A 15576-nucleotide genomic window follows, 5' to 3' on the forward strand; every position below is an offset into this window, starting at 1 on the left:
TAAATACTCCCTCGATTTCATATTATAAGACTTTCTAGCATTGCCCACATTTATATAGATGTTAATGAATCTATACACATATATGTCTAGATTCATTAGCATCTATATGAATGTGAACAATGCTAGAAAGTCTTATAATATGAAACGGAGGAAGTACTTACTACCGTTAATACTAAATATTGTAATGTCATTTTGGGTGATGAAACCTAACGTATGAGAAGGAAGATCTAAGAGTTCAGACAGTGTAGTTCCATTATAAAATTGAAATCTAGTATTGTGATAGCTGTCGTGTCTAAAATATGATTCGTTTTATTTATTGGAGTATTAACTATATGATCAATGCTATCGACAACAATATTGTATTATCCTTCTACTTATTTAGATTGAATAATGCTAGCTAAAACGGGTTTTTATGCAATAAACTGATAACTGATAATAATAGCCATTCAGCCTTGATTTATTGGTAGGAGACAGGACAGGACTACTACTTCATCGTAGTTGTATGTACACAGTACCATTCTTTTTCACCTGAAGCTAGCTCCATTTGCATTAATAAATTACTTTTGCCTAGATAATATATATATACTACCTCTGTCCCAATATAAAGATTTTTAGGGGTGTACACAATTATTAAGAAAGTAGGTAGAATTAAATGAGGGAGAGTTATGATCCGATGAGAAATGGAGGTGTGCGGGGAAATTGAATGGTAGAGGGTTATGATTAGTTGGGAAGAGAATGTTGGTGGTGAAGTTGTTATATTTTAGAATAAATTGGACTATTAACTTATAATAATAACCATTCGGCCTTGATTTGTAGGAGACATAATACTACTAGTCCACTGAAGTTGTGTAGATCACCAATTGTTTTCCTTAAGCCTGAAGCTTTGCTCCCTCCGTATTAATGAACTACTTTTGTAACTAAACATTCCCAGTATTTGGGGCCCTGTGTTCACGTGGTCATATGCACACATATACATAGGTGTTAATTATTTGTGTACCTACAAGGAAAGCAAACACCTAACTATTTTTTTTAGACAAACAAACACCTAACTATTCAAAAGCAAAAAGGAAGAATAAGTTGTCCCCACAATGATGAGAACCATATTCCCGAAACAATGATGAGAACCAAGAAACCGAGAAGGTTAAACTTAGATTTTGTAGTACTCCTACATATAAATTTTGGATATAAAGTTAGAATTAGATCCTGTTCATGTCTCTAATCTAATTGCATCTCAACCTTTCAGGTCCTGTTTGTTCTCAAACCTGAAATTGAAATTTTGAATCAAACCAATCTGGAGGCATTTTCATATATAAGTTTGCAGCAGACTGACAGGTTACTCTTTGGATATCAAATCCATCAATCCAATATATAAACACATATAGTATTCTTTCCCCCTATATGTGTGCACATACAAACCGATATATATCAGAATCTCCGGAACATGGCTAAACCTTGATACTGGTATCACTGACAGGTAGGGCTATCCTTTCTTTGACTGGATTTGTCACCTCAGGAGACTTGAACATTGTCCATGCGTATCACGTTGCATAGGTCAGTGAAGTTTGCAAGTGCAGATACCGCGTTGTGTGAGTTAAAATTTAAAATTCTGGAAGCAAAGCACGCACCTACTCCAGGTTGTGCAGAGGATTTATATGAGCGCACAGTCGCACACTTCTCCGCAGCACTAGACAAGGAGAATAAACTCATCATCCCCATTAATTTCAGGCCGGCGAGGAGTTCAGCACTTACTGTGGGAATCCGACTGATCGACGTTCAGCAACTTCAAGGTATCTTGCAAGCACCAACTTGCATATCACGTCGACCTGTTTCAGAAGGTTGCAAGAGACCACCATGGTTAAGAGGAGCGACAACATGGACAGCTCCAGTGAATGTTCTAGAGGAGCCCATAAAAGGCTTCTGCAGGACAGTAGGAGCTATGAACAGGAGAACGCTATGAAGTAAGTTAATCCATGCATATATATATGTATAACAATAGCTAGCCATTCATTTCACTGGTTTTGCACGCGCTTAAACTGAGTTAATTCTTAATTGTTGCGTATTTCGATGAAATTGTAATTGAGTTGCGATTGATGGAGCTAATGAATTCGTCTGGTCGTTGGTGCTTGCTGCAAACGATGTTTGTAGTTAGTTCCTATTGCATGTAATATTCCTCTTCGATCTTTTGGTGCATTTATTTAAATGTTTAAGTAATTAGCGTTAATTTCCTCAAATAGAAAGGTTTGCATCGGAACAAGAACTGAGTACACATATGCACCATATCATGATGGGTACCAGTGGAGAAAATACGGGCAAAAGATGATCCGGGGCAACTCCTTCCCAAGGTACATGCACTACTCAATTACCTGTAGTTCTTTAATCAACATTTGTCTGTTATGGGGAATAATTGGCCAAATTTTGAACAATCAAAATGTTGGATAATGGGGTAGTAGATGCCACTAGTGTAATTTATACAGTGTCAGACTTGATGGCAAAGACGAATTGTAAGCTTATGCACTTGCAAGGAATTCAAATGGGTTGGAAAACCAGCTTGTACTGAACTCTCTATATTGCAAGAATGAAAGGTGAAATGTAGTAAAAAGATATTTGTAGGCTCAGTAGAACTAATCCATGTAGATGACCCGCTGGGCTACACTCTGGTTCAGGATTTCACATAATATATAAGCTCCTTAATTTACACTCTGGTTCAGGATTTCACATAATATAAGCTCCTTAATTATAAGCATGATGAGGGTGTTTAATTATTATAAAGGTTGTTGTTTAACTCTTAACTGATCGAACTCATACCCACATGTATACCAATACAAAATAATATTGAAACACACACTGTATGTAAATAGGGTGCTTCCCTTATCAGTTAAGTTCATTGGATTGATCTCATTGCAAGGTTTCCATATTAGTTAAGTGCATGTGATTAATCCCGTTTGAAGGCTTAAGGAACTTAATAATTGTGTCTATCCGGAAAGCTGGCTTTCTGGTTGCATGCATATATATAGTTTAATGGGAAGTGTGTTTCAAGCAAAAAGATATCTTGTTCATGTGCAGTTTATTAAATTGTGCCGTCCATCTTCCCAGTAGCTACCCTCGCATCACATTGTATTGTTTGCCTTTAGGCTGTCGTGTATCCAAAAATCACATGCTTGAATGGGAGCAACTTCTAAGAAGCACAATAATCCAAATAGGGAAAAATAGAACCAAGAACTATAATACGTCGACAGAATTGTCATGGTACATGCTCTCTTGTGCTCCACTGGGGGTTGTTTAGTAGTCCAAAAGATGCCTATTAGTTTCCTAATAATTAACATGCACGAACTGAGGATTAGATATTTAAATGATCCAACTCAACTTGCCTTTGATTACACCAAGCTTTTGATTTGTTTTGTTTGCTATGATAGATTTTCTAACGTACCATACTTATGAATCGAACAAGGAATTGGTGCAACATCCATGTACTAGCAATATATGCCATGGGAATTTTCAGGGATAGTTGAAGGTTTCATTGTACCTGCAATGTTGTATAAGGAACATGTTTGTTCTACTTGTGGCTGCGTTACAGCTGCAGCAACAGTATATATCCACACTAAAAAAATGAACTACGGCTGTGCTTCCGTAGTTAGCACAAACGATCAGAACCTAAGTAATTCAATCTTGGCGAAAATCATATTATGATTTTAATTTAAACCCGACACAATCAAATTTATATATAATTTCTTGCTCCGAATAATCCTCAAGTTGTTACTGGATAACGGTGCCTACCCCGTAGACCATGTTGTCTGAATATTAGTTTAAATTTCTTTTCCTTTATAATAGATGCCTATTACTCATTTATGGGAAGCAGCTTAATTTGTTTACACCCTGCCGCAATTTCTGATAGGGGTCACTTTTTGCATGGGATTGATTCATCTTTTTTTGGGGAAGACTTGGGTTTTATCATTGGATTAATTCAGCTTTTTGCATGATATTTCAAATCACATTTTGATTTGGGGATATTATTCAATATAATTTTAACTGAAACCTCTTGAACTGAGAGAAATGAAGGAATGCTCCAACGCAAATATCAATTCACAGGTGCGCCATGCACTTACCATCAGACAATAATTGTTCCTTTATTAGTTTTTTTTATTTATTTTAGAGATACACTTGATAGTGTAGTGGCAAGGGGTGTGTTGATTCAACTCTGAAGTCTCGTGTTCAATCTCTAACATGCTCACAATTTATTCTTAAAAAAAAATATTTGGAGGGACATCTCTCCTTCCAAATCTCATTCTTTTTTAGTTTTTTTTTTATTTCTAGAGCATTGTATGCTCTACACGGTGTGCAATGAAGGGCAAACTGCACGGTTTGGGAGATGGATTCTAATAGGTCGAGTGGACATCTACCCGTTTATTGCATGTCAAATAGATGGTTACGAAAAATTTTCAAAAAAATTGACAAGATAGATCAATATGTAATATATCACTCTACAAACATGCAAGTTCAAATTCAACTTCTACAAGTTGTAACAAAAATAACAAATTTAATTGTAAATATACATATAGTAATTTGAGTTTTGTTTGTTATTTTTGTTACAATTTGTAGAAGTTGAATTTTAACTTGCATGTTTGTGAATTGATATATTACATATTGATCTATCTTGTTCATATTTTTTTAATTTTTTTCATAGCCATTTAGATGACATACAGTAAACGGGTGGACGTCCACTCGAATTGTTAAAACAGTTTCCCGTCTGACAAGATAACTAAACTAGATTTGCGTGTCTCAGGCTCCCTGCCGATTATGTAATGTAGACCACGATATATTGTATACACTAATTGAGGCTAAACGTTTTGATTCATAATATGATGTACTAACACGTAAATAGTCCATCATTAATTAACTGGAACTACTATATATACAATTTGATGAGGATATATACTAGACCCCTTGGTGTTGGGGGCATGTGGTGTATGTATCGATCCCATACCTGGGGATACCATCCCCCACATTGTGCTATCCCAAAGCATGCTTGCATGGGAATACTCCTTTGGGGCTAATAATGCATGTCGGCATGGTTAAACAATTACGAGATAAGTGTTGTACAATGCCAAATATTGTCATGTGTCAAAGTTTCTGGCTACCACATGCATGTCGATGGCCCTCTTTTCTTAGCATTCTTCCTTCAAGGAATGCAAAAGTGAGCACTAAACAACTGTAATACTAATTAAGCATCATATATTATTGCTTGCAAATGCAGGTGCTACTACAGGTGCACGTACCATCAGGACCATGGCTGTCCAGCGAGCAAGCACGTGGAGCAGCACAACTCGGAGGACCCGCCTTTGTTCCGGGTGATCTACACCAACGAGCACACATGCGGCACCAGCAATTCTGCCTCCGATTACATGGCTTCCTCCATGCAAATCCAGCAGATTGCCGACGCCTCCTTGAGAAAGACACAGGCGGCGGAAAGACTGAGAAAGGCAGAGGTGGAAACACCTCGCCTGATGCATTCTCCTCCTCCTCGCTGCAGCGGCGGCTACAACATGGCGATGAAAGAAGAGAAGGATGTGATCGTCTCCTCGCTGCTCACCGTCATCAGAGGCTGTCACATTGCAGAATCAGCTGGTAATAATAGCGCCGCTGCTTTGCCGGCAAACAGGCCGCCGCCGGCGGTGGCCAGAAGCGACCATCACAGCTAGCTGCAGCTATGCGATTTCGCCTGAATTGTTGCCGGCGTCCGACGACCTGACACTGGACTTCATGCTGGATTCAGTACTGGATCCCCACTGGGTCGAGCCTCTGGATTTGGCTTGGTTCAAAGAATCCACGCACACTGGTTGAGTGGAATTAATTCATTGGCATACTAAAAAGGGTCTTTGCTTTTGGTCTAGCTTTTCATAAAAGAAAGTATATTATATCCACTTTTGCAGAAAATATACATGTCGATCTAGTGTATATATGCGCAGCTCTTTTTTTAGCTAAATTTAATATACTATATATACCATATGAATGATAAAGGAGGGTATGTGCAGTAAGCTTTAAGCATAGCTGCATATATGCAGCAACGTTTTGATTTAGTTTTCTCTTATACTCCTAAAATCGTTCTTTGATTTAAGATTCCTGATTACCATACTTATTAATCTTCAGTAAAAAAAATTATGGTGCCACAATCAGCATTTATTATGAGCAGTATTGTAAAGTAATATATGATGCGGTTAACTTCTAGATATGAAATTTGAGCATTCGTCTTACTCCCTCCGTTTCATCATACTATAAATCACCTTGATTTTGATTTTTTCTAGTCAACTTTTTTTTAGTTTTACTAAGTTTATAGAAAAAAATAGAAATATATATTATTAAAATATATTAACTATTAGTTTTAATAAAACTAATAGAGTTATAAATGTTGGCAAATATTTCCATGAGCTTGATCAAACTTAAAAAAAGTTTGATTAGAAAAAAATCAAAACGACTTACAATATAAAATGGATATAAATGGAGTGAATACTAAACAAACTAAGTATCGTATGTATGACATTCGAGTATTCGTCTTACTAACAAACTAAGTATCATATCTTGTTATTTTATTACTTAAGGTATTTTAAACCTGACTTGTATTTTTACATATATTTATATTAAGTTTTAAAATAAAATAAATAATTAAACATAATATATACTCACTCCGATTTAAAATAAACAAATCTAGTATGGATTTGTTTATATTGAAATAGAGTAGGGATGAAAACGGAGCGGATAGTTTCCGTCCGCTCCGGATAAAAACAAATACGGATACCTTTCGGATCGGATAATTCTCGGATAGTACGGATACGAATACGGATATTTTCTCTCGGATACGAATACGAATATGGTATCAGGGTTTCTGTCGGATACGGATAATAATTCAGATATCCGGTGAACAGTGCTATTCGGATATCCGCAGAAGCCACAAGACATACCCCATTTCTTTATAACTCTATGACCTTCAATATACCTTTTTAGATTTTAATAGTAGTTCATCTCTTAATACTAGTCCACATTATTAATATTATTTAAAATTTTAAAAATATTTATAAATTATACTATATTTTATATAAAATGAGCTAATTATATATGTTGATATTTGTTTCCATTAGAAGTTGAATTGGTTTTCGTGTTCCGAGAAAAATTTGTTTCCGTATTCGTGTCCGATCATATTCGATTCTTATTCGTATTCGAGATAGTCCATATTTGTTTCCGTATTCGAGCTATCCGTATTCTTTTCCGTATCCGACAAAAAATATGAAAACGAATATGGTACGAGCATTATCCGTCCGTATCCGCTCCGTTTTCATCCCTAAAACAGAGGGAGTAACAATGTTATATTTGAAGACAAAGGAATATCAAGAACTCCCTTCGTCTCATAAAAAATAAATATAATACGGGATGTGACATCCTATTATTACGAATCTGATAAGAGGTCTACCTAGATTCATAGTTCTAGAATCTGTTCAGATTTATAATGTTAGAATGTATCACATTTCATATTAGATTACATATTTCGTATAATATTTTTTTTAAGGGAAGAAGTGAGCATTACTATATTTCTTTTTTGTTAGCTGTCTTGGTTTTTGAGCCGCCATGACTTTGTCCTGGTCACAAAGGCCAGTGATGCAATGACCGCTAGATCCGCGCCTGAACAATGGGGATTGAGGGTGGTCGATGACTCGGCCTCGATCCATGCTCTCTCTCTACTTGCATGCAGACGCACACACTATCCTTGGCAGGATTTGGAGAAAGGGCAACAAATTTTGTTTATGCGTGCTGCCACTTGCTACTCGCGTTTTCTCCAGGGGAACCTGTCCCTGCTCCCAAAATCACGTGCGGTTTTCCCTTAATTAGATTTAAAGTAGCACCTGCCAATGCGCTGTCACACTGACCATTAACTAATCCTCGTCGGCATCGACACCTTGCCACTTGAGCTTTAATCATATTTGCTCTTTTTCTGCAGCCCCCAGTCGATAAGCTAAGTTAGCAATCAGATTAGCTTAGCAACTTGGATCAAATAAAGTACTAGTAGATGCTTGTACTCGTCAGTCGTCACTAGATGTGTCTCCAACCTCTTGGCCACATCCCAGCAGCCAAGCTCTCAGCATTGCTCCCCGGCAAGTGTTGTCAGTCTGTCTTATTTTTTTTGAACGACTCCGTGCGAAGTTCTATTAATAGAACAGGAAAAAAAATACAAGATTACAACCTTGAAAAGTCGTAACCAGGAAAAATAAATATACCACCACTCACATATCGATAGCGCTCAACCACAAGTCTTGAAGAAGACTAGCACCAGACCGGCCGCCGCTAAGTGAGACCGACTGCCGCTAAGCCAACAACGGAAACAACCAAGATCGCTCAAAACCTTACCCTTACAAACAACACAAAGCTCAACTCTATCCACGTCTTCAGGATTTAGAGAGAGAGAGGGTGAGAGAAGATGGAACACCTCTCCCCCCTAGGCCATCTGCCATGGCCAACTTGTAGAAACTAGGACGCCGCCACAAGAGGAAGAAATCTAGAGCACGCTTGCGCCAAAAGTTCAGGTGGTTTTGACAAGGGGATGTCTAGACGACGTCTCCAAGGAGAGAACGACGGAAACACCACCGTCGCCGTCCGCCAAGGTCTCAAGAGAGCCGAGACTAAGCTTTCGCCCAGCAACCACCCTTAAGGGGTAAGACGGCACGACAACGCCCTCAGGAGGGGAATGACACTTGAGCACCATCGGTCATCGGTTGTCGGTCCGGCCGAGGTCGGGTTGGGTTTTCACCCACCGTCCACCATCTACCAATCTACCACAGCTCCATTGCTCCACCGCCATCAAAACCTCTGCCGGTGTGTGGGTACACTGCACCGGCGCCCCCGCCGGCCAGTCTCCGCATGCAGCCACCTCACCGGGCTCTGCCTCCATCGACATCACCTCTCGCTGCGCAGCCATCACGCGCTGGCCGTCCTCGACATCGCCGGCCAAGCCTACACGCGTTGGATGGTTGCCGGCCGCAACTCCTTCAGCGAGCCGACACCACCTCCGCCGTCGCGGGCTGCCGGTCGAGCCGACCTCGCCGGCCAACCGCAACCACCAGTTGCTACGCCTCCGCACGCCGTCGCCCGCGCATGTCGCCACCTCCTCTGCGAGCGCGGCCTCTTGCCCCTCCGCCATCGTCGCGGTTTCCGGGGCCTCCGCGCCATCGCACGTGCCTTCACCAGCCTCCGCGCCGTCGCACCGTCGCTGCCAGCCACTGCCTCCGTCGCCCACAGCGTCAGCTGGATGCTCGTCGTCCGGCCAGATCCAGCCGTCGCAGAGTCGGACCTCACCTGCCACCACGCCACCGGGCGCCACCGTCCGTCGCCAGCAGAAGACCCTGCCACCGGCCACTTACTTGCCAGATCCAGGCATGGATCTGGTGGTCACTTCCACCACCGTCATCACTTCCAAGCGCCGGTGCCACCTTTGCCAAACGTCGCCGCCACACCGCACTACCACGCCGACGCCGCCAACATCCTCCCCGCTAGATCCGGCCGGACGGCACAGATCTGGACTGTTCCGCCGTCCCAAACGCTGAGTAGCCCCCCTGCCCTTGCGTGGTGAGAGCGAAGCCCCGCTACCGCCGTCCTTGCGGCCACTCGGCAGCGAGGCGGAGGAGGGAGGGAGAGGCCGGCGACGGCGGCCTAGTCGTCTCCCGTGTCGCCCGAGGGGGAGGGTGACGCGAGGGCCTAACAACAGTCTGTCTTATTAGTTCTGAATCTCTTGGAATGTAGATGCCGGGGTTTTATTTAAGTTCATTATCTAAAAAAGTTCTAAATTTTTTATGGCTGAGAGGTTGGAGTATGATCCGGTATGTAAGAAGATGAGTTATGTAAATCCGGTATGCCGACTTATAATTAGTTTTGGAGCTCCTATCCGGCCATCGGTTAGAAAATAAAATAAAAAAAAATCAAAAGCGAATGGTAAATAAATAAGGTCCCGTTCTTTCTTCGCTGAGATACATATTTCACCTCGGTTTTCGTTAGCACATTTTTTAAATTGCTAAATATATATATTTTGTGCGAAAACTTTTTATATAGAAGTTGCTCTAAAATATCATATAAAACCTTTTTTAAGTTTAATATAATTAAAGTTCAATTAATCATAAACTAATAGGTTTCTCATTTTGTATACTCGTAGTTAATCTTAATCCAAAGCATATTCGATGGGGTCTAAGTATTCGCTTTATCTTAACTTTTGTATATTCATAGATTCGTTTACATAAATTTAGACATGTACTACGTTTAGATTCGCGTACAAAAGTTTGTTTATATTTTGAAATATATACGGTAAAACAATTGAACAATCGATGGTCGCAATAGATTTGACATTCCTTAGGAACTGTACATGTTCTCCAAATGATACTCTGCTAGCTCATGGGTTATGGCCACCTGATTGATTCCATCAGGCAGTGTGTTAATCAAGTGGCCAGGTGATCGCGAGCTGGGTCTTACACATCAGCATGACGTGAGCATAAGACGAGTGATTGCCCTGACAAGGTGCTTATGTTAACCCAACTCTCCTAATACGGCAGGTCGCAGGTTTGCATTTGTCAACTGAAAAATGAGCATTCATTATATATTCAAGAGTACTCTATATTCAATGAATCCACATGTTATGTTAGTATTTCTTGCCTCTCACCTAGGATGTGTTCCGTATAAGCAAAATTATCTTCGGAAAATGATTTTCTAGCAGGACAGCTAAGCAGCTGGCTAACAGCCAACGTACATAAGTAAGTACATCGATCGTGCAACCGCGTGCCAATATATTAAAATCTGCAGCAGCCGTACTATTTTAATCTAGGTCCACTCTTCAGATTTAAGCTTAATTAATTAGGGCTGTGTTTAGTTTCTGAAATTAGGAAGAAGTTTGGGGAAAGTTGGTAGTTTAGAAAAAAAGTTAAGAGTTTATGTGAGTAGAAAAGTTTTGGATGTGATGTGATGTGATAGAAAGTTAAGAGTTTAGGGGAAGTTTGGTGTGAACTAAACGCCTGGATCCTTTCGCGGCCATGCGCACACCTATGACAATAAGTTGGATTAATTTCCTTGAATAAATTGTTGTACGCTTGTATACAGAACTGCAGATACGTTTTGCCTATGTTTTATATAAGGGTCAAGTGCATCAATCGATGACTATACACTTTTATTATTACAAACTGATCAATGTATATATGGCCGGGTCGTTCGGTCCTCGCTTGGTTATAGGAAGATACTCGTACTACTTAGGAGACGATACCTTAAAAAAAATCAACCTAAGTCTTAATCTGTTTTTTTATGTCAAAACATGTCCTAATAAACCTACTAAATAAATATTTAACAACTTAAAAAATACCATATACCCTAGATGTCTGGATTGACAATAGTATTTACCAAAACCAAAACATTTGCTCGTACACGATTAAGAGTATTGGTAGTGTTAAAATTTATCAAAGACGTGTTCTCGCCGTTGTTTAATATATGACGCGGTTAATTTTTTAAAATACGTTTGACCATTCATCTTATTAAAAAAATGTAATTACCATTTATTTTAGTGTGATTTGATTTATTATCAAATATTCCTTAAGCATGACTTAATTTTTTTTACATTTACAAAATAAAATTAAATAAGACTAATGGTCAAACACATTTATTAAAAATTCAACGACGTTTGTCAGGGTTATGGATACCACATACCTAATAATAGTTGACTAAATCTCGGCAGGACCCACCACGTACCATGTCCTATACGAAAACAACCTCTGGATACAGGAGGAGTTCCGGATAAGGAAAGACAACCAGAGTTCTACATGGAAACGACAAGTACTACTCGGATTGTATCCATATTGGTTTCCCTAGTTCTACTTGAACAAGGGGACACCTATGGGTATAAATACAAGGCACCCTAGGAGGAGAGGGGACACAGACAATATAGACGCCACAAGCCAATACAAGCCAACATACGCCAAGACAAGACGCCGGATATCGACTTTAGAGATAAGCATGGCTAGTCTCCTACGGTGTCTCCGGATACTGTCAGGAGAGACGAAAGCGTTATCTTTGATCTCGCCGGGCACGAACTCGAGGAGGAAGACTACCCTGTTGTCGACTACGAGTCAGAACTTCAGACCACCATGTCGACAACAATTAGATAGGCTACCCCAAATATTGTACTGGTGTGATTATGGTGAATAAGAGCAATACCGGCTTCGGCCAATAGGATGTAGGGTTATTATCTGACAATTCAGGGGCCCGAACCTGTATGAAAATCCCTGTCTCATCTCTTTTACCTCAGTCTCGCGTATATTCTAGTACCAACGATCCCATACTATGCAAATACTGGAATCGCGACATCAAACGTCGACAACGTTATATATTAAAATACAAAGGTAGTATATTATTGGTAATTTGGTAGGACACTAAACTAAAACAGCTAGCCACGTACGTTCCGGCCAGTCGTGTGATCGTGTCCTGTTAATCGGGGATATAGATTGATCATTGATCGATCGATACCATAGCCGCGCACCACCGCGCAACTCTGCCAGAGAGACCAATTAAATCCTCAAAAAAGTCCGTACGCCTGTGATGCATCGGCCGTGGTATGTACACCGCCAACCCCGGCTGCGCCATGCCCGCATCGATCATTCCTAACTAATTAACCCCGATAATGCTTAGAATCGGTCAACTGGGGGGAGGGAGAAAATCGGTCGCTTCCCCTCCCTCCCACGCGTGCACCCCCGGGCCCACCCACATATCCCTCCCCTTGTTCCACAAAAAATGTTTCACCTAGTGTACTCATAATGTTTCACTATATATAGATCTAATGTTGCAGTGAATTGAAACATTCTTTTGCAACAAATCATCCACATATTTTGGAAACCCTCTATAAAGAAAATCCGTTTCATTATTTGTTCCACCAAAAATATTTCACCTAGTGTACTCACAATGTTTCACTATGTATAGATCTAATGTTGCAATGAATTGAAACATTTTTTTGCAACAAATCATCCACATATTTTGGAAACCCTCTATTAAGGGAATTCGTTTTATTTTTTGTTCCACCAAAAATGTTTCACCTAGTGTACTTATAATGTTTCACTATGTATGGATCAAATATTGTAGTGAACCGAAACATCATTTCGCTATTTGCTGAAACATTATTTTTATGTAAGGTGAAACAACACCCGATTTAAACGATTGAAACATTTTCGATCTACTTAGTGAAACAATTCCGGTATACGTGGTAAAACATTGTGCAACATTTAAAAGTAATTCAATAATAAGCTAAAAAAAATTCATCGGAATATGTGTGGTCTTGTTTTAAAGATTTAATTGCAATGAATTTAATGATGCAATCGGATCATGATTTGGATAAATAATTTAAGAGAAAAAAATAGTTTAAAGTGGTTTTGCACGCATACGTCATGCTGACGTCAGCGCCCGATTTTTTCCCTCTCCAATCGGGTGCCCGACGCGTAGGCTCCTCCAATTAACCCCCTAAATTCCCCAGGCACCGCACCTGGCACACGGGCGCGCTTCCTGCCATGTCGTGCGACGTATGTGGCCGGCATATAGTACGTACGCTGGGCTAGCTACTACTGCATCTGCACGGCGCGCCGGCGGCGTATGACGTTGATTGATTTCCACCGCGCGCGCGCAACTCTCTCACTCGGTTTCTCCGCTGATCACCACCGAATGGAGCGTGCACGCACGCCGCACCAATAATTAACTGGCCGTCGATCAGATCTACCGTGGTGCGCCCGCTCGGTCCGACGGCCTCTAGCGTCCAGCCTCCAACGGCCGTCGATCAGAAACCCGAAGACGCTGGCTGGCGTGAGTGGGACACCAGGGCATCTCAAGTGGTGGTGGCTCTGTGCCACCTAGATCCAGACCGCCACTGCTCGGATCCGGCGAGGCGATGATGGCGGGCACATGCCAGCAAGGGAGGGTGGCGGCCTGACAACAGGGAAGAGGGAAGGCAACAGTGGAGGCGACGAAGACCGTTGGAGCGAGGCGCGTGCGATGAAGGTTGACGAGGAGACTGTACCTGGTGGATCCAGCCTCACAACGACGACTGGCGTGAGATGGTGGTGACGCGGAGATGGTGGGATGGCACGGGGCAGTGGTGTGGGTTGGCAGCGGTAGAGCTCACGGGTCTTTTGCTCCGATGATGTGCGGGTGAGGTCCTGGTGGCCGACTTGTCAAAGACTCGCCAGAGTTAGACAACATGTGGGTCATAGATCCTCCCAAGGGTTGGCTCGCGGTGGGGCGCCAATACGATAACCATGCGCTGAAGGTGTTCGTTTGGTGGCAGTTGATAGAATCAACAAGGATAAAATGACATGCAAGGGAAGGATGTTTATAGGCGAAATACCGGCCTAAATCGAGGTCGACAGCGGCGACGCTTTTGGGCACCGTAAACCTCTTGGGGGCATTGTTGTGGCTCCTTGCTCTCGCATGGTGTTTTCCTTCAGGTGAAAACCACATCCTGGTTTACCGGAGCGGGCGACGGGAACGTTCTTGATGTCACGACCTTCCTAGAGGCTCGTTTTCGAAGGACCATTCCCAAGCCAATCTCTTCTTCAGACTTTTGTTTATCTTGCAGTGGTGCTTCTGACTGCCACAAGATGCCTATGTTGGCGGGTCTGCGTGGGGGAGAATGGATCCATCTTGTCTCTCGTTCTCTCCCTCTCAAACCCAAAGGCATGGACGGAGACAGTCTGGTGTAGTTGGGGTGTTGTGCTAACGTTTGTTTCTCAAAGAATTAATTTTGTCGCAGGTGTGTGGTGTGACTGTTATTTTTGTTTCCTTTCCCGATCATAGCCTTCTAGCTAATACTATGGTCTTGTTTTTTTTTCCTGGTATATCAATATGAGATCTCACACTTGTATTTCGTTAGAAAAGACTATCACTACTAAAAAAGTCACATACAAGTTGGCACTATAGGTGCCGACAGCTAAAACCGGCACCTATAGTGTTTTTTCCACCACCCATATACTGAAAATAAAAAAACCAGCACCTTTACCAAAATATATGTGTTGGTTCTACAATAAAACCGCCACCTATATATACTATAGGTGCTGGTTACCTTTAATACACTATAGGTATCGGTTAATTAAAAACCGACTATAAAATATTATAGGTATCGGTTTATTTAAAAATTAACACCTATATCAAACGGAGCCGAGCTGGCAAGCCGACCTCTCGGATAAGATTGTGCGCGAGTGCGTGACCCTTATCCTCTCCTCCACTCGTCTCTCTTCTCTCTCATACCTCTATCTCTCTCTCGCACCCTCTCCGCCGATTCCCTCTCCTCCCCTTTCCATCGTCCCCCTCCTCCTCCCCTCTCCGCCATCCTCCTCTCCTCCCTTCCTCCTCCTCCTCCTTTCCTGAGTTGGCGGCGGCGACGGAGTCTTCTCCCGTGGGCACGCCCTCACCTCCCCTTGGCAGCACCTCCTCACGGCGGCAGCACCCTCCCCTCCATCAGATCCGAGGGAAGGGGAGGCCGACGTGTGCTACCTAGCAGCGGCGGTCACCGAAACATCCAAGCTGGGG

At 41.7% G+C, this 15576-nt stretch overlaps 1 protein-coding gene across 1 annotated transcript; it reads left to right on the forward strand.

Moving 5' to 3' along the window:
• The first annotated feature begins 1742 nt into the window (after positions 1-1742).
• Positions 1743-5936, forward strand: LOC127760455 (probable WRKY transcription factor 64). Its single transcript, XM_052284719.1, is given in 4 exon segments — positions 1743-1958; positions 2235-2342; positions 5252-5690; positions 5692-5936. Coding segments are annotated over 4 exon segments (801 nt in total). The 5' UTR covers positions 1743-1851; the 3' UTR covers positions 5839-5936.
• Positions 5937-15576: the final 9640 nt, after the last annotated feature.

This window comes from Oryza glaberrima, chromosome 1, assembly GCF_000147395.1.
Source record: "Oryza glaberrima chromosome 1, OglaRS2, whole genome shotgun sequence".
Lineage (NCBI taxonomy): Eukaryota > Viridiplantae > Streptophyta > Magnoliopsida > Poales > Poaceae > Oryza > Oryza glaberrima.